Consider the following 25,033-nt stretch of genomic DNA (forward strand, 5'->3'; position numbering starts at 1 on the left):
ATTGTGAGTTTGTAAAATGTACAATTTGGTACGCTTAGATATGTTATGATCATTATGTGGGTCTGTGTTGCTGATTTACTGCAGTTCGCAGTTGGATTTGATGATGAAAGATACATAGACACGTATTCACCACGACACCCAAACTTTTACCCAGCATGATTCCCCATCTCGCTATTCTCTTGGTTTGAAAGAGGAGCATATGGCTTTATCGGATGCAGGTCAAGCAGCCGTGAACCCTGGTGTATGCATGCTTAACTAACAGGAGTGTGCAGCTGGGACAGTCATAGGTCACTACAACAAAGTAGGGCAGACAACCATAGTTTAAAAATTAGAAATGACAAAAGAAACTTAATTTTGACTGGCAGAAAGGCAAAAACTGAGAATCATGAGAAGGTGCTCTTGTTGTAACATCTTCATTATCAATGTTAGGAGCTAATTTATGATTTAGATACTGCACATTTCCAAAGTCTTTAATGAAAATGACTGCTGTTTAATCACAGGGCAGGAATCGTGCAGTTCAAACCACATAGATATCAACTCAAAGGAGTGAAATCCAACCAAAGAACCAGAAAGGAAAATCACTTCAATCCAACCCAGCACCAGGAGAACACAGAGAGCATCATTCCAAGACTGAAACAGGCTAGTATCCCATCAAAATGACAGCAGCATTCAACCAAATCCAGCAGTGCCATCCAAGGAAAGAGCTTGGCGTGCACAGCAATATCATAACAGCCCCATATCAGTAACCCAAAGTACTATAATTCACATAAGGACAGTTTAGTTCAGAAACATTGATCAATTTCAAAGTATTAAACACTCTTTGCCAAGCACTCTAGATCTTACCTGTTTATGGACTGCAAGAAGGTCCAACATTCCTTTAACGTCCTTATTCAAATTTTTAAAAGAGGGATGTGCTGGTGCCAAGCTATTCAAGTCTCCAGCCATGCCATAACCTAAGGAAAGCACAAACACATACATATACGTATACTGTCATGTCATGGGTTATAAATACAACACAGTATTGTGGTCAGCACCTTATTAGATGGACTCATTTGATGTGCACTTGCCACAAATCAAACAATATCACGATGTAACATTTTAGGACAAGACAATTTGTAGATTCATAACAATAAATAATAGACAAGAAAAACTTTGTGTATGTAAATCAGGATAAAAGACTTCATTATAACATAGCGTAAGAAGATGTATTTTTTAAATTTATTTTACAGAGTTTTATATAGCGCAAACTTGACCCGAATCTGGTATCAGAGCGCTTAACATACATGTATGATGCACCTACATTATTTCTTTGTAACACAATCATATTCACAAGATTTTATTCAGAGTTCAAGTGACAAATATTGGCTCTACTGACCACAAGCTGTTATTTTCAAATTCTTACTCTACATGAACAGTAAACTGTCAGAAATTCTTCTTTTCGAAATAATACACGGATTAGGGATCCATAAACAATCCAACCTAACTAGAATACATGGAAAATATATTCTCTGTATCTTGAGTAAACTGTTGGATGGCCTGCCAGCTTACAGATTTCTAGGGAATATTAAACTACCTAAGGGCTTTGTAACTTTAAAGAGTAAGTTACTTACCTTCGGTAACGTTCCTTGTGGTGGATACTCTATTTAACTGCAGATTCCTCACTGTGAGAAGCTGGCGTGGTATATGATGTCCACTTGTGTAAGTGGGCAACTTGCACCAGTCCAGACAAACCTTATCGTGATTTGAGAGGTCTTAGACAACCTTAGAAAGCTCTCTAAGTGGTAGCTGTGGAGCGCATCCTTCAAGCTTAGTCCAGAAGGAGTGTAAAGCAGCTTGTTTTCCCAGAACGCAATCTTATAGTATAGATTAAGTGAAAAAGAACCACACAAGGTATTTATAAAAATATGTATTTATTATATAATACTCTCTAACATATTTAGATATCTCCTACCCAGAGATAATCACAATGCACACAATACTTTGCAAAGAAATACGGTAAATAGAACAGAATATTCAGTCGACCCCAGGTGGGGACCAAACCATACACTAAGAAAGTGGTATAAGAACCACAACTTGGTTCAAGACAATGTCTAGATGACGTAGAAGTGCTAGGGACCCAAGGAACCACCCAAGGTGAGTGACTAGGAACCCCACAGAGAGTGTGTGCAGTGTGGGAACACGACTAAGTGCTTCGTACAACTCTACGTACAAGTTGCGGTTGGGTTTTTAAAGATTAAGAACCCTTACCAGTGGACCCTGAAGAAACCCCGTGGAAGACAGAAGGTTGGTGAGCCACCCCACCTGTGGATACCCTAGTACTCACCTTACCTACACCAGGGAAGCTGGGGACATGGGTGTGAAGTGGTGTCGGAAACCGCCGACGAACCCAATGGAGGACTTTAGGAAAGTGCTGCTACTGACAAAGGAGAAAGTGTCCGGTGGATTCTCATTGAGAGGTGCCTGCAAGCAGAGGGGACAGAGTCTATGTGACTCAGGAGTGACTGGGAGATCTGGGAGACGAATGCCCACCAACGTCAGGAGTTGCATGAGAGTTAACAAGGACCATGACTCTGCAGCTGTGAGTGCCAGGCGACACTGAGCAAGACCAGAATCATGCACAAGCTGTCCCACATCAGATGTGGAGTGCTGAGGGGTTGGATTCTGGCAGGAGCACCAACAAGCCTTGGCAAATGCAACCAATGCAAAAGACAAAGAAGGAGCAATGCCGGGACCAGCAAGATCCAGGGGACTCACCTAACAATCAAGGGGGCACAAAAGAAACAAAGGTGACCCTCAATGTACCCACAGGCCGGATGCACTGGAGTCTACGAGAGGACCTCAAGCAGCTCACCAAAAGATGCAAGCCACAATGCACAACAACCGGTGGGGCCGATGATTCTGGTCACTGGAGGTGCTCGAGGTTGGGGATATGTGGAGCCGAAAGATCTTCTTGGAAGGAAGCCAACAAGCCTTTGCAAGCTGACGCGGTGCACAGAGGTTCGGTTATTGCAACCCCCACGAGGGAGACTGGCCTCAAACTTGGTGAGAGGGCAGGACAGGCTACGGGAGCTGTGGAGAACCACCACCTGTGTTGCAGAACCTTTCGGGGTCCAGAGGAGCTCAGGATCAGCAGACAGGTCGACTTAGTAGCGGTGCCTGTGAATGCAGGGGAGTGACTCCTTCACTCCAAGGGCTGCCAGAGCTGGTTTGAACTGGACTATGCCTGGGGACACCAAATGTGCCCCTCATGCAGACTAAGTGGTGCTGGCAAGCGCACCCACCCTGCTCCAATACACTAAATGCTGTCTGGGAGGTGGTCACAGCTCCCTGTGACAGGATGCCTTTTGTTCGGCCTTCCCTTGCCCGTTGATGGCTCAGCAGCAGGAGGGCATAATTGTGTCTCTGGTGTGGCTCCGTGGTTCGCAGACTGGGTTCGATAGTTCCGAACCCGTTCACTGAAGATCGTCGGAAATGGACGATTTTGGTGTCAGCAGACCGCAAATGGCGAGCGTAGCGTGTCTGAGTGTTTTCGTATGAATCGATATAGGAGAACACACTTTATTCGAGGATTTAGTTTGAACCTCCGGGTTCCATTTTGTATACGGCAGCCATTTTGTGTGGTTGCCCTAACATAGGCCCGATGACTGTGGCCGAACGAGTCCTTGAGACACATACGCCTTAGCTGACTTCTGAGTGACCTGGCCGAACTTACTCCTTGCCCGAGGCTGACCTCGCTGAGCCAGTTCCTTGTTCAGCAGCTGGTCCGATAAAGATCAAAGAGCAGGACGTGCCCGAGTTTATGGTACACTGCTCCCACCTTTCTATCTCCTTTCTAATCTGTTTCTGCCTTTCCTTTACGACATAATCATTGATTTGGGTTGAAGGCTTTACGATGGGTTTGTCCGGCCTGATCGAACAGGAAACTTGGAATGTGCGTGGTCATTTCTGGTGGGCTGGACAACGGAAAATGGGATTGTCTGAGATTGTCGTCATACGCTACTTTTGAAATGTTACACTGTCATTGGTCAGTTTGTATGCACCGAATGTAAATTTGGAATGTTGTCTGAGGCTTGATTTTTGGCATAAAAGACCATGCTCCGCTTATTGAATTTGTGCAGTCTCTGACGAACCACCCGTGTGTGCTTCGTAGATCTCTGTTCCTGGTTGCAGCCAATAAATTTTGGTCTCCGACGTCATCAAGAAGTATCCAGTGTCTCTGTTTGCCAAGACAGGGGAACTCGAAGGTTTCAGGCCGCTGGGTTCTAAAAACCCGGTCCTTCAGTTGGCGCCCAACGTAGGGCGACTTCAGCGGTACCGGTCCAAGCCAGAGGTTCGTGAGAAGCTTCGTGTGAAAATTCTGGAGGAAGGCCAGCCACTTCATCGACCCCTGTATGTCGTGGTGGTCCGAAAGTCTTTGCTGCAAGGTTTCCCGCTTTCCGACGGCTACGAAGGACTGCTGCCCTGACTGTCGCCCTGTTTTGGAGCCTTAGACGTTTGTAGAGCGAGACGATTGACGGGTCTTCTGGTGACGCCATCGACATTTCAGTTAAGTATAAGCGGAGCGTCTCCTAGTCCTTAGTTTGTTTGGTATCCTTTAGTGGATCGCTTTGATTTGGTACCTGCAGGCCCCCGAGGCCAAGGGATTCGTGTATTCAAGAGACTATCGTTTTTAGATTCCCCTTGTTGTTTGAAGCTAGACTAGTGAGCAAGATGCCTGGTTTTAGCAGTTTTAGAAACTTGTTTAGTTGTGGTATATCGAGGGACTCCCGGTTAGGGGATTCGTGCCCGGTTCCTCCGATCGGAACTCCTACATACGAGTTGTATGTGAAACATGGTGTGAGCCCTATTAGCTATAATGAGATCTGGGTAAAATATACGAAGAGTGACGGTGTCCTACAGTGGCCCCGTTACAGTAGTTTTGAAACTGAAATTCTAGATAACCTCGAGATGAAGTTGTTCAAGAAGAAAGCCCGGCCGGCGATGTTTGACTCTTTCCGCATATGGCGTAAAGAAGCCAAACAGAAAGAAATGAAATTAGCGAAAAAGAATAAGCGAGAAAGAGGTATGTCAATGGTGCAAGCTGCCATTGCATATAGGGATAATGAAGAAGAGCAAGAAAGTGAACAGATGCTTAGAGTGAGAAAGTTAGCGGTAGATAGATGCTACCCAGTCTTGCCGCCCAAAGAGCAGAAAGACGAGAAAGATCTTACAAAAGATCCTTTAATGTCACATCTGTTATATTCGCCGCCACCTTATGTGCAGAATGCTACGGCACCGGCGCCACCGGTCGAGGCTGTGCAACTGCCGGTTGTTCTGCCTCCTGCGATTCCTCTACAGCCTGCTTCTGTGTTGGATACTGTTCCTTTGGCGCAGCCTCCTCAGGGGGCCGCCAACTTTGCCCTTTTCTACGACTGCTACTCCTATGCCTGTCCCTAACGCTTCTTTAGTTCCAACCTTGGATTCTTCTACTACTGTCTCATCTTCCCTTGTTCTTCCGACTACTCCTTCTCCTAGACAACGGATGACCGCTGCCTTTTCTGGTTTTCTGACTCCTTGGTTGGGACAATTGGGTATGTCTCCTGTGAGTGAGCGTAGTCAGTTGCCTGATACGGATGAACGAGTGGTTTTAGATCACATGGCGCGTAGATGGGTTACGTATGCGTCTCAGTACGATCTCGAGGGTATCATGGATGTTTTTCGGCAATGGGAAGCACCTAAGTAACGGTATGTTTTTGAGATTATGTGTGCGTTCCTCCATGAACAGTGGATGGACGAGGTGGGTAAACCTCCTGAAGAGTTGTTCCGATTACGTTCGGAGTTCGCAAAGGGAACGATTGTTAGTTTCCTCGAGATCGAGAGAGCGGTGTCGACGTTATTGTCATTCCGAAATAATGCTTCTTCCGACCGATTGTTTGTGCCTGATTCGTCAATAGGGAGAAAAGCGCGTCAGTATCCGATGCGAGAGGTTCCTCCGGTTTGGAGACCTGCTGATGCGACAGCTCAACCACCTGTTGTTGCGCACTTTCAGCGAGTGTGGGTACATGTTCCTTGGAAGCGTGCGGAAGTTCTAGCGCTTAAGCAGACTTTACCTGATCCGCGGAAAAATCCAGCGGGGTATTATAAAGAGCTTACGCAAACTGTGAGTTTGTGCGTCATGAATTTGGCGGACATAGATATGTTGTTTGGGAACGCTGTTCCACAGCCCATCTGGAATGTCATTCGACATACGGATCATGATAATGAATTGGGTGATTCATGGGTTAATCTTGTTGCTGCAAACGATAGACAAGTTGGAGGTGCTAAGCCTGAAAATATCATTACAGAACTTCCTGGTAGGATTATTACCTTTATGAAGACTGATGCCTGAAGTACGTGTTAATTGGGACAAGTTGTCTGCATGTAAGCAGAAGAAAGATGAGACTGTGTCAGATTTTTTCACGCGTTTCGAAGAAACTTTTGTTGATCATAGTGGGCAGGATATGGCTACAGAGGGTGGCCAGAGATTGTTCGTCGACAAATTTGTGCACAATCTTCTTCCTGAGTTATTCACTAAGTTGAAGGATTCTGAGAGTGCTTGGCCTGTTTCTACATCAGCGCAGATTCTAGCTACGGCTCAGTACTATGAGAATAGACGTAAGTATGAGTTAGAGAAAGCGGACAAGAAGACTAAGGAATTGAAGACTAAAGTTCTTCTACAACAAGCTTATCCGCCCCGTGTTAATAATCAGCGTGATTATCAGCAACCTCAACAGTTTTCGAGGTACTCGTAAAGAGACGAGACTCCTCAACAGCGTTTTCCGTATGGCCCTAATCAGTGTGCGTATTGTAAGGAAGAGGGTCACTACAAGAATAGTTGTCCGGTCTTGCTACAACGAGCGAATAGTGCTCCTGGTGTGAGAGGTAGAGGTGCTCAGCAAGCACCTAGAGGTAGAGGTCGTGGGCAGAACGTGCGCCCTTTGCCTCCGCAGAATTCCATGAATAGTTTTGACCAACAGCAGAATTCGTCTGGTAGGACAGCACAGTACCATGTAGATGATTATTATGTTGAAGGTGACGAAGCAAATGGTAGTAATTGTTAGGACAGCCATGGACAAAGAGAGGGAGTTGTTTCAGTTCCAGTAGATCAGAGTGGACCTTATGTTGAAGTGATTGCATCAGGTGTGTCAGAGCCTTTTCTGCTAGACACTGGTGCTACAAAGAGTTCGATTATGCATTCTAAACTCCCTGGCGCACCTTTGTCTGGCTTTAATAATGTTTCTGTAGGTTTTTCTGGCGCCCCCATTACGAATCCGATTTCTGTTCCATTGCCCCTTTCTGTTGGTCCTCGTAGGTTTGAAGCACCCCTTCTTTTGACTACAGGTTGTAATGAGAATTTGCTGGGATTGGACTTGTTGAAGAGATTGTATGCGACTTTGTACTGTTCTCCGTCAGGAGTACATCTTACTTTGGGTGAGAATGTGATCTCTCCGATGTATATATTGAAAGATTGTCTTCCATTGGAATTGTCTTCGTTACCGGATTCACTGTGGGCTACGGGTCCGAATGATGTGGGCCTGTTAGATATTCCCCCATATGTTGTGACACTGAAGGCGAATGCTAAGTTACAGCGCATTCCGCAATATCGTATCTCCAGTGATGGTGAGCGTGCACTTTTAGCGATCATTTATGATCTGATCGACAAGGGTGTTATTTAAGAGACGCGAGGTAATGTGTGCAATAGTACTGTTTTGCCGGTTCTAAAGAGAACTGATCCTTCACTGCCTCCTGTATATAGATTTGTCATCGATCTTCGTGAAGTGAACAAAATTGTTGTTCCACAATTTCCTGTTGTGCCTGACATTACTGCGTTATTGACTCTGATTCCGGCTTCTGCCACCTGGTTTTCGGTGATCGACTTGAAGAATGCTTTCTTCAGCATCCCGATTGCTATGGAGAGTAGGGATATCTTTGGATTCTCTTTAGGAGGACGAAGTTTCCGCTTTAAGCGCGCTCCTCAAGGCTATTGCGAGAGTCCATCGATTTACAGTCAAGCTTTGAAAACACAACTTGATCTGTTGGTTTTACCTGAAGGTGCAGCCCTTATTCAGTATGTTGATGATTTGTTGGTTGCCGCCAATACTGAGGAGATTTGTAAGGATGCTACTTAGTCTTTATTGCGACATTATCTGATTGTCATCATAAAGTTTCTCTCTCGAAGCTGCCATTCTGTCGACAAGAAGTTACCTATCTAGGTCACCTCTTATCGAAGGAGGGAAGGAAACTGACCCCAGAGAGAATTCAGGCTATTGCGAAAATGAGTGTTCCTACGACACAGAGAGAAGTACGTGCGTTCTTGGGTATCACGTCGTACTGTAGACAGTGGATCCCTAATTTTTCCTTGCTAGCGAAGCCTTTGATAGCTCTTACAGTTAAGGATACTCCAAATCCTATTCCTTGGACTGACGAATGTCAGAAGAGCTTCTCTGAATTACGTAATGCGTTGTGTTCGGCTCCTGTGTTGGGTACTCCCGACTACAGTAAGCCTTTCACATTGTATGTCTACCAGAGAGAGGGATGTGCATTGTTGGTTTTGACTCAGCAGTTTGGCGATAAGCAACACCCATGTGCGTACTTTTCGTCGACTTTAGATCTTGTAGCTAGAGCGTTGCCGAGTTGCTTGTGAGCTACGGCGGCAGCGGCTGTGTCAATTCGACAATCTGCTGGTTTAGTTATGGATAACACGTTAGTGGTCATGGTTCCACATGCAGTGGATACCTTGTTGAATCGTACCAAGACACAGCACTTAACTAGTGCTCGGTTGTCAGGGTATGAGCTTACATTGTTAGCGAGTCATGTGCACATCAAAAGGTGTAATACCTTAAACCCAGCTACATTGTTGCCGATTTCGCATGAGATAGATGATGATAGTGAATAACAGCATGATTGTTTTCTAAGAACCGAAGAAGAGTCGAAAGGGAGAGTGGATCTCCGGGATACTCCTCTTCCTGATTGTGATGATGCTTTGTGGGTTGATGGTTCGTTTTTTAAGTTGCCAAATGGTGATACGACTGCAGCATATGCTGTGACGACTTTGCATACGGTTGTTGAAGCTGGACGTATCCCACATAACTCAGCACAAGCAGCTGAATTGATCGCACTTACGAGAGCATGTGTGTTGGCGAAAGGAAAACGAGTGAATGTGTATACGGATAGTCAGTATGCGTTTGGTGTGGCTCATAGCTTTGGACGTTTGTGGCGTGAACGTGGATTTTTGACATCGCATGGGACGAAGATCCAGCATGGGCAACTGGTGAATGAACTTCTTGAATCTCTTACGTTACCATTGCAAGTAGCGATTGTGAAATGCAGTGCCCATAAAAAGGTTACGGATGATGTCGGTCGTAGTAATGCGTTTGCGGATGAAGTTGCGAAAGAAACTGCTAGAAACGTGATGAGTCGAATGTATGTTGCGGGTCCAGCGAGATGGGTTCCAGAGAAGAGTATGTGTGAAGATACTATTGAAAGCGTGAAATCTATTCAAGGTGATGCCACAGAGAAAGAGTTGAATGAATGGAGAGAAAGCAAGGGTAGGTTGGATTCGAATGGTTGTTGGACTGATTTGTCAGAACATCAGAGATGGTTGTTGCCTAATGCGTATGTGCTTCCAGTTGTTACAATGGCTCATGGAATGGCACATATTAGTGTGAAAGGGATTTGCAAGTTGTTGGCTCCGGTTTGGCAGAATATGGGAATCCCCAAATGCGCAGAGAATTTGGTCAAGAACTGTATGGTGTGTTTGATGCATAATCCTGGTAAGGGAACTCCAACACCAGCTGGTCATTTTGCTCCTCCTACGTATCCGTTCGAGGCTTTGCAGCTAGATTTCATCCATATGGAGAGATGCAACAACTTGAAATATGTGTTAGTCGTTGTTTGCTCCTTTTCTAGATGGGTAGAAGCTTACCCCCTTAAGGACAATACTGCTTTGTCCACAGCGAAGGCCTTGATAAAAGAGTTTTTCCCGAGATTCGGAATGCCGAGAATTATCTGGAGTGATAATGGGAGTGAATTTGTGGTTCAAGTTATGAAGAGAGTGTGTGAGGGTCTTGGAATTAGGCAGAAATTCCACACTGCAAATCACCCCCAATCAGCTGGTTTAGTCGAGTGCTATAATGGCACCCTTAAGTTAAAATTGGCCAAAATCCAAGAGAGCACTGGTTTACAATGGCCAGATGCCTTGCCATTAGCACTTTTGTCCACAAGAATGACTGTGCATTCGCGAATGGGTTTGAGTCCGTATGAGGTTGTGTTTGGTCGCCCGGCAAATATTTGGGGCGTACCAAGACCAACGAGGTTCAGTGACCTCGAGTATTCTGTGCTGCTTGACTACTTGCGTGAATTGACAACTAAAATGAGTGTTTTACGCCAACAGGCGCATGACAGTCTTCCACAAGCTACAGAAGATCCAGGTCACTCTATTGAACCCGGATCGTGGGTGTTTGTACGTAACTTTCAGCGGACCAAGAACGAACAGCCCCGTTAGACGGGGCCCTACCAAGTACTCCTGTCAACGAGATCTGCGGTCCGAGTGCGAGGCAGGCGCAACTGGATCAACGGATCCCATACCAAGAGGGCACCTTTGCCCTTGCCATATGATAAGTGGGTCCAGGAGGGACTTGCAGACTCTGAAACGGAAGTTGTCCCACGGTTTATACCGTTCAGCGATGCTCGATTGATTGGAACGAACTCAGAAAAAGAGAGCGACAGGATTCTGCAAGCATCAGTACCTCCGGCAGATCGATTGGACACTACAGAGCCTCACCTTTTGTTCGCTGATTAAGAATTGGCTGGAAAGAGCCGCTATAATCTGAGACCGAGAGTTACAGACAAATAATAAAGACTAATAAAGTTTGATGATTTTTTTCTGTTTGCAGGTTAACTCTCCACCAAGGATCTACTCATTTTTGTTTTTCTTGAACCGCCATCCGGTTCTCGCTGCTAGGGTCGCGGTTGCCACCAGTCTTGGGAGTGCAAGCCTGAGACACTAGGTCGAGGGTTCTGTTGGCCCAAGGCAGCCTTCCTGGGTTAGCAGAAGCATTCCTGAGCAGAATCAACCTACCACCGTGGGCAGCACATTTAGTTTAGGATGGATTTCTTTGAGTTGGAGAGGCCTGTACAGACACTGACTTTTAGAAAACAAACATGTAAAATAATATCGAAGAAAAGTTTTTTGATACCATGTTTATTTTTACTATTGAGCTTCATGATATTTATAGCTGGTTATGTAACATTTGTTTTTAAAATGATGTTTAATCCCACTGTGCAACCTACACCTTCACCCACTATTTCTTCTCATTCTTTTTATCCTTTGCCTGAGCATGAGGTAGTTAGACAATTGGAATTTGCTAACAATTCCTTCATCCAACTTTTGCACCAACAGCAGTTAGTGATGAACACGAAAAACTGCTGGATTTGTGGTTTGATACCTCATACAACCGATAAGGGTATTCCCTATTTAGCTTTGCCCTTTAGTTTAAATGGTTCGATTTGGGCTTACAGAACGATGTTTATCTATGCCCATAGTGTCTACCCCCAACGTTCGTTGAAAGACAACCCAAAGAATAGCGCTATAGTTAAAGGCATTGTCGATATGATTAGAGGGATTAGCTCGTATGAGACTATTCCGAGAGATGAGACAATGGCTTACATTGGTTGGAACGTTACTGGATATGGAGTTAGTCTGAGTGTTAACCAGCGAGCGAAAAGTTCTCCACCGATTTGGATAGTGCCCCATCAGGGCCACTATTGTCTGCAGGGCAATGGCAAGAATCCGAAGGCTCAGTTAGGGAAGAGTGTTTGCGCTGAGACTTATGTATTTGCGTCAAAGTCTTCCCCAGCGTTTTTAGCTGCTAAGGGTACCTACTTTGTTTGCTACGACAAAGCGTATACATGGTTGCCCCCGTCTTCTCGGGCACATGTTTTGTTTCCTTTCTGTTGCCTCCCACTTTTACAGCTGGGGGGCCAGGAATCTGAAAGACCGACCTCCCAGACGTCTCCTCTTTACACGCGGCACTACAGCAAGTGCTAAGGACTCCTATCTTAAAGATCGCGTCGGCCGGTAAAAATCCAGCCTCTTCTGTAGGTATTTTGCACCCGTGGCGTGCAGTGCTTTGTGGGCTAATGTCAAGGCCTTGAACATTATCCTCTTCCGAATGGGAAGCCAATGGAGGGATTGCAGCAGGTTTGAGGCACTGGCTCGACGATGCAGGCCGAAAATAGCTCGTGCTGCGGCATTCTGGGTCACCTGCATACGCTGAAGAAGGTATTCTGGGAGACCCAGATACAGAATGTTCGCGTAATCCAATCTGGATCCGATAAGGGCCTGTACAGTTATTCTCCGATGTTCCTCGGACAACAAAAGAAAAAACTTTTGAAGCATCCTGAGGATGCCGAAACAAGTCCCTGTAAGGGTTGCCACCTGGGATTTGAGCGTAAGCCCATTGTCGATTTTAATTCCCAGGTTCTTAGCCCATTTAGAAGCCTGAGCTGGAGGGAACTTGTCGGCAGGCCACCAACCATGCCATTCCGGTTCCAAAGGACATCCAAAGAAAAGTATCTCTGATTTATCCGAGTTGCACTTGAGGCTGTTCAGATGGAACCAGTTAAAAACAGCCCCAAGGCACTCACGGATATTTCCCCCATCGAATTCTTCGCTCTTACGGCAGGTGAAAAGGAGCTGGGTGTCGTCAGCATATGAGACAATCTGGGCCCCGTAGGACTCCACCAAAGTCGCCAGAGGGGTCATGAGGATGTTAAATAGAGTAGGGCTCAATACTGAGCCCTGGGGAACTCCGACTCCCAATGGCGGCATTTCGGCAGATCCAGGAGAGGCCCAGACCGTTTGTCGGCGGTTGGCTAAGAAGGAACGAAACCAGTTGAGCACCGTCCCCCCTAGACCGATGTCATGTAGTCTTATGAGGAGATCCTCATTGGGGACGGTGTCAAAAGCCGCCGACAGGTCTAACATGACTAACATCACCCTGCCTCCGTCATCCAGCACCTCCTTTACTATCCCTGAGACTTCCAAGAGCGCCGTCTCGGTACTTAAGTTGGATCGAAAGCCCGATTGAGACGCATGGAGAAGCTCATTCAACTCCAGGAAGTTGGACAGCACGTTGTGGACGTGCTTCTCCAGGATTTTAGTCAGTGCTGGAAGGAGCGAAATTGGTCGATAGTTGGACGGGGTTTCCGGGGCAAGGTTGGGCTTTTTAAGAAGAGGTATCACCATAGCCTGTTTCCAGGAATTTGGCAAAACTCCCTGACTCAAGGAAAGGTTGAGAATAGGATTGGCTAGGGGGTTAACAACATCTGCCATTCTAGCTAAAAATTTAGCCGGGCAGGGATCACATGGTGAACCAGATTTAAGGTTCCTCATCAGAACTAAAGATGAGGCAGTCGTGAGAGGCGGAAAGTCCAACAGAGCCGGACCAGAGAAAGGCTGGTGAACTATCTCGTTCGACAGGATCAAAGGATCAGCTGTTGGCCTCGGAAAAAAGGAGTCCTGAATCTGTCTAATTTTGGTCGTAAAAAAATTAGCAATAGTATCAGCCCAGGTCTCATCCGGAGCCTCCTGATCTGAGATCGAACGCGGGGTAGTAAATTCTCGTACAATCGAAAAAAATTCCTTACAGGAATTAGCTGCTTCCTCAATTTTTTAGCAAAGTAGCATTTCTTTCCCTGTAAAATTAAAGCATGATATGCTTTCATCGTGAGTTTATAGGTCCGTTTTGCCTCAAAATCATATTTGGCTCTCCATGCGCGTTCGGCAACTTTACATTGTCTACGGGAGTGGGCCAACTCCGCCGTAAACCAGGGGGCTGAGGTACGTTTAGTATCAGATCTAGGTGGCTGTAGAGGGGCCAGCTCATTCAATCTAGCTAAGAGCCAGGACTGCAGGGTATCCAGGTCAAGCTCCAGATCACCCGTATAGGAAGGAGGATGGTTCACCAGGGCCTGCGCTAACATGTCAGGAGATACCCGATGATACGCCCTGTAACTACTTCCCAGCTGTCTAGTGGCTCTGATAGGTGGTTTCTCAGTGCCAGATATTTGAAAATGAGCTAGATGGTGATCGGACCACAGTACCGGCAAAAGTGCAGTAACCACAATTGGTGAAGTGAAGAAGACCTGATCTAATGTGTGACCTTTGTCATGAGTCGGGCCGGAAAGGTAGGGGAGCAAGCCCAAAGCAGACGTGATATCAAGCAACTTAAGCCAGTAAGCACTGTTCCGATCTCAGAACTAGTACAGACAAGACCTGCTGAAGATCCTCAAAGAAAGACCCCACAGGACCCGGAGACCTGTATACTACGAGACCCTTCACAGTATGTTGAGGTGATAGGGAAAGGGTAAAGGCAAGGGATTCGGCACCCGTGATGGTCTCTGTGGACACAACTGCACACGTGAGAGATTTTTTTACAACTAGGGCGACTCCTCCCCCTCTTCCCTTAGCTCTATCTTGTCTATAGATGTTGTACTCAGAGGGAATGGCTGCCGCTATGTCCGGATGAGAGGACTCATTAAGCCAAGTCTCAGTGAGCATAAGACAGGTGGGGTGGTTCGTAGAGAGGAGATCAAAAATCTCCTGAGTATGTTTGTGCACCGACCTAGTATTGAGGAGTAAACAAGAATGTTTAATGTTACACTCCTTCATGTAGGAAGTGGTAGGGAGAGCACTGGGAAGATGCCAATTACAGCCTGGACATTTATGTTTGCCCCTGTAGCGACCGGGAAAAACAGAGTGACAGGAGACCTCGACAGAGCGCAAGGAGTGAAGCTCCTTGGATGAATACGACAGCATATTAATGCAGGGAAAAAAAGAAGTAACGACTAACTGAACCAGCCACGCCGTACGCCTCCGGGACGCTGACGGGCGCAGACGGGCAGGACTCTGGCACGACTCCGGCGCAGATCCGGCGCGTCCGCAGTACGCGTCCGCTGCGCGGAGCAAAGGGGGAGCTTTTTGTAGCGCTACTAGAGCGCGAGGGCAGAGAGTCCTACCCCCAAGATGGCGGCCCCAAACAGATCCCAGCCCTCGGCGTCAATACTCGGCCGAGGGCGGTCTGAAACCCAGGCAAGAAACCCAGGCAAGAAGAAGGCAAGAAGAAGGGAGCAGGCAAAGCGCTTAAAAGCGCTAGGAAGTGATGGTCATTGGAATGATCTTAGCAATCCTTTTCATGTTCTGTCTCTGTGTACAGTGTGCTCCTGCTATTTGTGGCCTCTGTGTTACTTCATGTGCAAGGAGACATGTCCAGATTGAGGTACTAAGTAATAGGATGATGCTACAGCAACATATTGATGATCTGATGAATATAGATCCGGATTCAGATTAACATGGGTTTGGGTCTGTTGCCTATGTAAGGGCAAAAGGAGGGTCTGTGGTTCCGTGGTTCGCAGACTGGGTTCGATAGTTCTGGACCCGTTCACTGAAGATCGTCGGAAATGGACGATTTTGGTGTCAGCAGACCGCAAATGGCGAGCGTAGCGTGCCTGAGTGTTTTCGTATGAATCGATATAGGAGAACACTCTTTATTCGAGGATTTAGTTTGAACCTCCGGGTTCCATTTTGTATACAGCAGCCATTTTGTGTGGTTGCCCTAACATAGGCCCGAAGACTGTGGCCGAACGAGTCCTTGAGACACATACGCCTTAGATGACTTCTGGGTGACCTGGCCGAACTGACTCCTTGCCCGAGGCTGACCTCGCTGAGCCAGTTCCTTGTTCAGCAGCTGGTCCGATAAAGATCAAAGAGCAGGACGTGCCCGAGTTTATGGTACACTGCTCCCACCTTTCTATCTCCTTTCTAATCTGTTTCTGCCTTTCCTTTACGACATAATCATTGATTTGGGTTGAAGGCTTTATGATGGGTTTGTCCGGCCTGATCGAACAGGAAACTTGGAATGTGCGTGGTCATTTCTGGTGGGCTGGACAACGGAAAATGGGATTGTCTGAGATTGTCGTCATACGCTACTTTTGAAATGTTACACTGTCATTGGTCAGTTTGTATGCACCGAATGTAAATTTGGAATGTTGCGTGAGGCTTGATTTTTGGCATAAAAGACCATGCTCCGCTTATTGAATTTGTGCAGTCTCTGACGAACCACCCGTGTGTGCTTCGTAGATCTCTGTTCCTGGTTGCAGCCAATAAACTTTGGTCTTTGACGTCATCAAGAAGTATCCTGTGTCTCTGTTTGCCAAGACAGGGGAACTCGAAGGTTTCAGGCGTTCTCACTGACGCCGCTGGGTTCTAAAAACCCGGTCCTTCACTGGTTGGCAGCAACCATTTTGTGCTGTCTGGGTCAAGAAGCTGGTACTGGGGACACTGACAGCCTAACGGAGGGCTCTTCCGGTGCTTGGAATAATACTCCCACACTGTTTACAGTGTGGGGGTATGATACCAAACATGATGGGATTCATTGCAGCTGCTTTCGAGATGGTCATCGTGTAATTACGTGGTGTCCCTCTATATAGTATATGACTGCTTCACTTACAATCCCGGAGAATGGACTCCATAGGCTGTAGGGGTGTCCTGCTCATGCAGGGGCACCCTCACACTCCGAGCCAAGCACCCTGTCTTCAAGATTGATAAGGCCTGCTATAGGGATGACTTATAGGTTTTTAAGCGCAGTGACCCTAGATATAGGAAACCTATATCTTTAGTAATTGTTTGTAGCACCAGCTTACACAGGCTGGAATGGCAGGCCTGTAGTTCCATTTTGAATTGTCTCCCATGGGTGGCATGATGCATGCTTCAGCCAATGGGGGACCTCTGGGGTACCAATGCCCTGGGTACCTTAGTACCATATACTGGGGACTGATAAGGGTACCCCAGTATACAATCTGGGATGTACCTAAGTACTGAACACAACAATTTCATGGAGAAAGGAGATAGACTGGGGTCCTGATTAGCAGGATCCCTGTTAGGCTAGTCAAGAACAGCTTAGCACTGGGCAAAAAGTGGGAGTAACAATAAAAACAGATCCTACATTCCTACATTCACCTTAGAATCTTACAACACTCCCTTTCACCAGACAGAATCTGAATATTTTTCTTATGCACTAAGTCGTGCAGTGCAGCTATGCGTTGGCTTCATACTGTTCTTGATGTGACAGAGTGGAGCCACATACAAGTGCCACCAATACGTACTAGCATGAGTTTCTTATATACCTTTCCATGCCCAAATAAAGAGAATGAGCAATTATTGGTACCACTGTGCTGCTCTCTAACTTAGAACGATTCAAATGTAAAACAAAAGAGGACATTCCACACAACTGGGAAATGGGAGCCCAGTGAGAGATCAGAGAATTTACCAGAAAGATCAAGTAGGTTGTTTCTTTCCAGGTGGTCAGTGAGCTGGCGGTTGATGACCTTCTCCAGGACCATACCCGGGATGGGAAACAGTTAGATGGGATGGTAGTTTTAGGGCTCCCAAGGGTCAGCGGATGGCTTCTTCAAGAGGGGTTTCACCTCTTGGTGCTTCCAGGCATTGGGGAACGTGGCAGTGGTGATGGATTAGTTGAGGGTGGTGGTGAGCGAGCTGCTGATTTCCTTCAATCCCAAGTTGAAGATGTGGTGGGGCAGGGGCCTGTCGGTGCTCCAGAGTGAAAGTCGGTTAGGAACACTGAGGTGATGGGCGTGGTGGTTAGAGTATATTCGGTGAGGTGACTGTGGGAGTTGGTGTGTGTTGGGAGGTGGTTGAGGTAGGATGGCTGCTTGTCGAAGTTGCTGTAGATGTCTGCTATATTGTTGTTGAAGAAGTCCCCCAGGGAGTCACAGAGGGTTTGGGAAGGGCGGATCGAGGTCTCTGTGGCAGGACGGCAGGAGAATTCTCTCATGATGCTGAAGAGTTCTTCTGTGTGGTTGGTGCTTGTCTCAATGCAGATGGTCAGGGCATCCTTTTTGGCTTCCTTGAAGTGGTGGTGGTATTTGCTGAGGGCCGTTTTGAAGGTGGTGAGGTCTGAAGGGTTTTTGTTTGAGTGGCATCAGTCGTTAGCACGCACGTCTGAAGGATCAGAGCTCGAGGGTGAAACAGCTGGTGTGATTGGTCGATCTTCTGGTGCTGGTTGTTCTCAAGGGGGTGACAGTGTTCGCGCAGTTGGTGATCCAGTCAGAGAAGTCTGGGACGGCTGTTTCGAGGTTGCTCGAGGTGTTGGGTCTGTGGGCGTTGAGAGCTGCAGTCCAATGAGGCTCAGTGACTCTGTTCCAACTATGGAGCTTAGCAGGGTGGGGAGTGCGTAGCAACCCAGTAGACAGGCAGCATTAACAGACCACAATGTTAGACTGGGAGAGGAAAAAAGGCTCTATTCTCCAGAGAAGTCATGGGGAATGAACTGTGATTAACTTTGCCACAAGGCTCTCTGGAGTAGGATGCTTAGTAATTAAAATGGGATCACCAGGAATCTGTTTGTGATGCCTGATCACCTGCCTATTCATTGCTGGGCAGGAACAGTATTTTGACAATGTGCCCATCAAAGTATCTGTGATGGCCTTGTTAAAAGTGAAAAAGGCACAAAAGTGGCTGGCACAGACCACACAATTAAGGGTAGCTCTCCAACGTTCCCAGGGTCTTCCTTATGTAAAGGCATTAGAAATAATGAACCTGCGGAGATTTGTGTATGAAGCAGAAGAAAGGGTTCATGCTGAAAACTGCACTTTAGGTGAAATGTTCATTTGTGTTCAAATATGCATTTCTGATTAAATGTTTGTTATGGAAAAGTCTCTTGCATGTTGATGGCTGTGTACCCCTGCCCTGAGGGCCCCTTAAAGATTTTTGATGCTGATTTTTGTTCTCATGGGTGTACATGAACCATGCCTGTGCGTCATAACATAGGCCTGTCTCATTGATTGTGTTTTTTTGGGCCAGGACGGGTGCCATTAAGCTCTACCCTAAAAGTGGTGAAAGGTTATTGACTTTACGAAGAGTTAAGCAGTAGGAGAGAGGTGGTGGAAACATATCCTGTAATTATCAGTAGGAGTAAACCAGCCTTTTTACCTTGTCACTGAAGTGAAGACTACAGGATCACACCATTTAAAGTTCCACTGCTGTGTGCTTAACTCACCCTTGGCCTACATCGGTTTAGTGTGCAGGGCTGTGCAGCATATGTGTGTATCATACACGTGCTGGATGTATGTGTGCCTGTGAATGGTACAATACAGGGATGGTGCAGTGTTGTGGAGTGCATATGTGTTGTCTACCATTGAATGGTGCAACACATGAAGGATATAGGGCCACATGCACTGACATAAGGAATTGCGATTCCTAAATAGTGATTTTTAAGGAGTCGATATATAGGAATCGCAATTCCTTATGTATGTAGGAATCGCAAAATAAAATGTGATTCCTAAACATTACCTATTAGCGATTCTCAATTTGCGAATCGCTATTAGATAATGTCACTCCTTTCATTCCTATGGGCCACAGGCCCATAGGAATGAATAGGAATGCATTAGCAAATTGCAATTACCAAATTGCAATCGCAAATTGCGAATGCAATTCCAAGGGTGCCAGGGGGTCTAATGCCCCCTTGATTTACCCCATTAAGTTAAGTGTGCACATGTGGTGCACACACATGCCCTTAGGCGCCACATGTCACTTTGAAAAATGCACTTTTGTGCATTTTTCAAAGAATTCGCAAATTACCATCAACTTGAAGTTGATGGTAATTAGCGTTTCCTAAATGCACAGTTTGCATTTAGGAAAGGCTTGATGCATCACCTTTAGGGAATTGTAATTTGCGATTCCCTAAATGCATTCAGGTAATCTCAAAAAATTGCAGTTACCTAATTTGCGAATGGAAATGGGCTCATGGATCATTAAAGGGCTTTTTACAGTTGCAAATGGGCCGATTCTGCGAATTGGCCCGTTTGCGACCGGAAAAAAGCTTGATGCATGTGGCCCATAGTGCTGTGCAGTTTGTGTATATTATATGCATGTGCTGGGTGTATGTGTGCTAGCGAATGGTACAATACATGAACAATTCTAGGTTCCATGAGTAAAAAGAGGAAGCCATTCAGAAAGATTTGGGAATTGCTGCATTCCTGTGAGCCAGCTTGGACACATTGTAGGAAGAGAAAGCCAGGCTCTTCAGTACACTTCAAAGGGTCTTCTTTGAATCATTGAGTGGTAAATAGGAAGGGGCCTAGGCACACATCAGGAAGAAGAGGGGGCTGATTAGGGGATCATAGAGAGTAGGGCTGAGGTCCTGAGGTAACCCTTTGATACATATCACTGTGGATGACATTCATGTGCAAACCTCTAGTCACTCTCAAGGTCCATGGTGTGGGCCTATCAGATTTAGAGTTGCTCTTGCTGTGACAGATTGCTTTCTGGAAGAAGGGCAGGGCAAAGAAGAGGGCACTTTGAGAGGAAGAAGATCCTCCACAAACTTTGAAGACTCAGAAAGTAAATCTCATTTGGTGTCTGGAAATGGATTAGAAGGGGAGCTTGAAGCCCCAAAAATTGTCACCTGTCACGAAGCCAGTCTGGCTGTACGAGAAAGAAAAGATCTGGAAGACTTCTGTCTGTGACCAAAGCTGGGGACCGAGGCCTGCCAGTCTGCCAGCTAGGTGACGGGCTTCACCCTGGGAATCCAAGATTCCCTTGGAGCACAAGAGCCTGCCTGCTTGCCAAGACCAGTGCGCTCTGTGAGGAAGAGGAGAGTGCTGAAGAGAGCAAGGTACAGTGGAGGATCCTGGCAATTGGATCCCTGCATAAAGGTGTGAGGAGACAGTGGTTGCACTGATCAGATCATCACTCATGTGCAGATAAATTTGGTGACCTTGTATGCCAGTTGTGTCCGCCGTGAAGTTTGCTGCTGTGCCAATTGGGCAAAAGCTTATGTACAGAGTGGAGTCAGTGACTCCTGTATGCAGAGGGGGCCACTGAGAAAAGGCAAGGAGACTGATCTGGTTGAGACTGTTCTGAGAGGTGTCGTCCAAAGTTCTGACCCGAGCAAACCCAATCCGCGACTGGGGAACAGCACCAGGAGTGTTGAAATCCCACTTAACCACCTGTGGGGAGGATCCCGAGAGACATACAAAGTATCGGAGGAGCATCACGGATCCCCTGTCTGCTGCCTCTGCAGGACCGTGTGCAAAGAACTCGAAGACTCACAACTTCTGCCTCTCCCGGGCAGTGTGTGAGGAAAGGAGGCACACTCAAAGACTACGGTCGTTCCTATCCTGCTGGTGCAGGGGAAAACTGATTTACAGGTCAGCTGGGCCTAAAGGAAGTTGCCTGTCATACAGCGCTTCAGCACTGAAACACTTTTGACATTTATTAAGAATAGAAGTGGAACTCCAGAGACGCTGACTACTGGTGAAGTTTAACCTGAATGTCACCTGTAAAGAATGGAAATTAACCACTACTGCTATTGATAAGGGAGTGGTACTAAGGGACCTGCCAAAAAAACACTAGAGTTCTGAACTCAGGAGACTGTGTGTATTGTTAGTGAATGTCAGCGCTCGTATACAAATACTCCTTTTTCATAAAAGTAAGTATTTGACTGGACCATCATTTATTTCCACTGATGAACATATTTTGAGTTGTGAGACTGTGTTCACCCCCTGTGTCCAATTCCCCTGAGAAGCCTTGGACTGCTTGGCCCACGATACCACTGAGAATCAAGTGTAAGCATGGGCGGAAAATCCGTTAGGCTCGCGGATTTTGCGGATTTTCGGTAAATTCGCAATCCGCGAGATCTGCGAATTTCCCGCAAAATCCGCAAATTCGCACGCAGCGGATTTTTTGCTGCGTGCGGTGTAAGTTCGCAATTGCGAACTTACACAAAACCCTCGCGAACTGGCAGAAATCCTTGCGAACTGGCAGAAATCCTTGCGGACACAAAAAAAGCATCCAGCAGGTTCAAAAGTTCAAACTCATCATTAGTAACCATTCCCTGTAGTGCTTCCTGACACGGGCCCCTCCAGAGTTCAGTTGCTAGTTGCAACAATTATATGACCCTGCTCTGACCCTCACAGCAGGCTCATAGAATAGCTACAAGTAGGCCACAAAGGTCCTGGAAAAAAAAATTGCACTGCAACAGAAAGCAAATTACAGATAAGGAAGCAGGTGCCAGACTGGAATTTAAAAACAGTGACACATTAATAAATCAACCCCAAATTAATTCATGTCAGTTGAAGCAGGCAGGTGTGCTTGCTTCCCCCCCCCCCATAATCTACAGTGATGATGAACCAGAGGGTGGCATTGATGCACCAGAGGATGGCATGGGTAAAACAGAGGATGGCATGGGTAAAACAGAGGGTGGCAGGGGTGAAACAGAGGGTTCTGGGAACCTGTGATGATGAACCAGACGTAGAAACAACATAATCGTGACCGTTGCGAGCCGACATGTAAGTTCGCAATTGCGAACTTACACAAAACCCTCGCGAACTGGCAGAAATCCTTGCGAACTGGCAGAAATCCTTGCAAACACAAAAAAAGCATTCAGCAGGTTCAAACGTTCAAACTCATCATTAGTAACCATTCCCTGTAGTGCTTTCTGACAAGGGCCCCTCCAGAGTTCAGTTGCTAGTTGCAACAATTATATGACCCTGCTCTGACCCTCACAGCAGGCTCATAGAATAGCTACAAGTAGGCCACAAACGTCCTGGAAAAAATAATTGCACTGCAACAGAAAGCAAATTACAGATAATGAAGCAGGTGCCAGACTGGAATTTTAAAACAGTGACACATTAATAAATCAACCCCAAATTAATTCATGTCAGTTGAATCAGGCAGGTGTGCTTGCTTTTCCCCCCCATAATCTACAGTGATGATGAACCAGAGGGTGGCATTGATGCACCAGAGGATGGCATGGGTAAAACAGAGGGTGGCTGGGGTGAAACAGAGGGTTCTGGGAACCTGTGATGATGAACCAGACGTAGAAACAACATAATCGTGACCGTTGCGAGCCGACATGTAAGTTCGCAATTGCGAACTTACACAAAACCCTCGCGAACTGGCAGAAATCCTTGCGAACTGGCAGAAATCCTTGCGAACACAAAAAAAAAATCCGCAAATTCGCGAGATTTCACGGATTTTGCGGATTGCGAGTTCGCAAATTCGCGAACGCCAGATTCGCAAAATTCGCCCATGCTTAATCAAGTGCTGAAGGGGTACTTGGCCCAGTTGTTCAGGATCCATGGTAGGTCAAGCCTCGGATCTCAGGAGTAAAAGGCCTCAACCCCCACAATTGGGCCAAGTAGCTCCTGCTTGCCCCGTAGCCCTCTGAACGGGGTTGTGACAATGTTCATTACTCGCTAATATTCTAAAATGGGCATTGATTTCAATAATGTATGGCACCAAGGGTTACTCTTTAGCATGTCAGATATTGCCAAAAGTAGTATGCATTTAGTTATGATTGTGTGCTGGCCTGAAGGTGTGTGTGCCAGGCTGCCAGTTGGTAGTTCTAGTTAGGAACATGTTTCCATAGGAAAAGCGTTTCTGACTTGCCTATATCTTTGGCACCAATTGACGAATCTCCATGAAATTTGTCATAGTGAGTCCTGTTGTGCATGGAAAGTTTCAAGGTGATCCATCAAGCGGGGGCCATGAAAAAAGGGGGGTCAAAAATAGTGTGTTTCCCATGTTAATTTCTATAGGAGCTTTGAACACGACTACAGCCCAAATAGCTAGACTAAATTGCACTGAATTTGGCAAAAATGTAGATTTGATTACGCAGATCACGCTTTCACTTATTTGGTGTATATATGTTCTATTGTTGAGAAATGTAAGGAAAACCAAATTTAGATATCTGCAACCGGGGCTAATTAATGAATAATAATGAGCTCGGGCAGAGAACTGGAGAGCTCTGATTGGCTGCCAACACTTCAGCCAGGAAGTTTTGGCAGCCACGTTCTGACTCTGCTTGAGCCGAGTCACCCCAAAAAATCATCAAAAAAAAAGAAAACTCTGACCTCTAAGCCTTGGTTTTGGTTTCCCACAAGGACCCTCGCGGGGCAAAAAAGCGTTAAAAAAACCAAGCAAAACTGCGTGGTGAATTCACAAAATTCGCAAATTCATGCCAAAAATGAAAAAAGCAAAAACAAAACAAGTGCAGTCTCCCGTGCTTGTTTATAATAAAGACCCCGGGTGGGCCAGGTCCTGGGGCATGCACACATATTATAAAAATAAAGGAGGGGTGCTCACGGGGCTCCCCTCCTAGGGCATTTTTATGCTCTGGGGACCACCATCTCCCTGGGGCTTATTTACCTATTGTTGCAGGGGGCGGGGACGATTGGTCTCCCCACCCCAGTTGGTCACATATGTTATTAGGGTGCAGGGGCGGGTCAACTGCCTGCGCACCGGGTACCACCACTTCCCCAGGGCTTTCTTACTTTTATAAGGAGGGGTGGCCGAGCCCTCCCTCCTCCCGGGCCGCTCTCGGACCCGGGGACCACCATGTCCCCAGAGCAGCCCATGCAAATAGAATGAGGGGGGGCATGCAGCCCCTCTCCTGGAGCCATACATGGCCCTGAGTATCGCCACGACCCAGGACTTGGCCCCCGATATGTCTCGGTGTGGCCACTCCCGGGACATAGCTGTTTGCTTTTGCTTGGAGGGAGCTTTAACAGCTCCTGCCAAGCAAAAGCTAACAATTTGGTTCCAGTGGGTCGGGGCTGTCTAAGTGCTCCCGCCCGCTGGAAGCAGAGGTTTCATCTCTTTCCCTGCCCGAAGACCTGCAGGCAGGGGAAAAGACTAAACGATTGCTCCAGCATAGAGAGAGCTGCCTTTCCAGCTGCTCCATCCATACACCAGCAATGCCGGCTCCCGCAGGAGGTGAGAATCCGACCGGGGCCATGGGGGATCGAGGCTCCCCCTGCTGTCCCCAACGTGCACACTGGGTGCCCAGGGCACCCAGGTGACACGGCCGGGCCCCAGGGGATGTGGTTCCTGGGCTGAAATCGTCCCGGGGAGGGGAGCTACACAGAACTTCTCCCCCAATAAAAATTTATACATTTTAGGAGAACCGCATCACACAACAAAAAGCAGCTA

At 46.8% G+C, this 25,033-nt stretch overlaps 1 protein-coding gene across 2 annotated transcripts in view; it reads right to left on the reverse strand.

Moving 5' to 3' along the window:
- Window positions 1-25,033, reverse strand: part of EXD3 (exonuclease 3'-5' domain containing 3) — a 2,419,489-nt gene that overhangs the window by 957,000 nt on the left and 1,437,456 nt on the right. For both annotated transcript variants that reach the window (XM_086921181.1, XM_086921182.1), the window contains one exon: window positions 844-953. In XM_086921181.1, coding sequence (XP_086777307.1) covers window positions 844-953 — 110 coding nt within the window. The remainder of the gene's footprint in view (window positions 1-843; window positions 954-25,033) is intronic.

The sequence above is a fragment of the Lissotriton vulgaris genome, chromosome 5 (genome assembly GCF_964263255.1).
Source record: "Lissotriton vulgaris chromosome 5, aLisVul1.2, whole genome shotgun sequence".
Taxonomy (NCBI): domain Eukaryota; kingdom Metazoa; phylum Chordata; class Amphibia; order Caudata; family Salamandridae; genus Lissotriton; species Lissotriton vulgaris.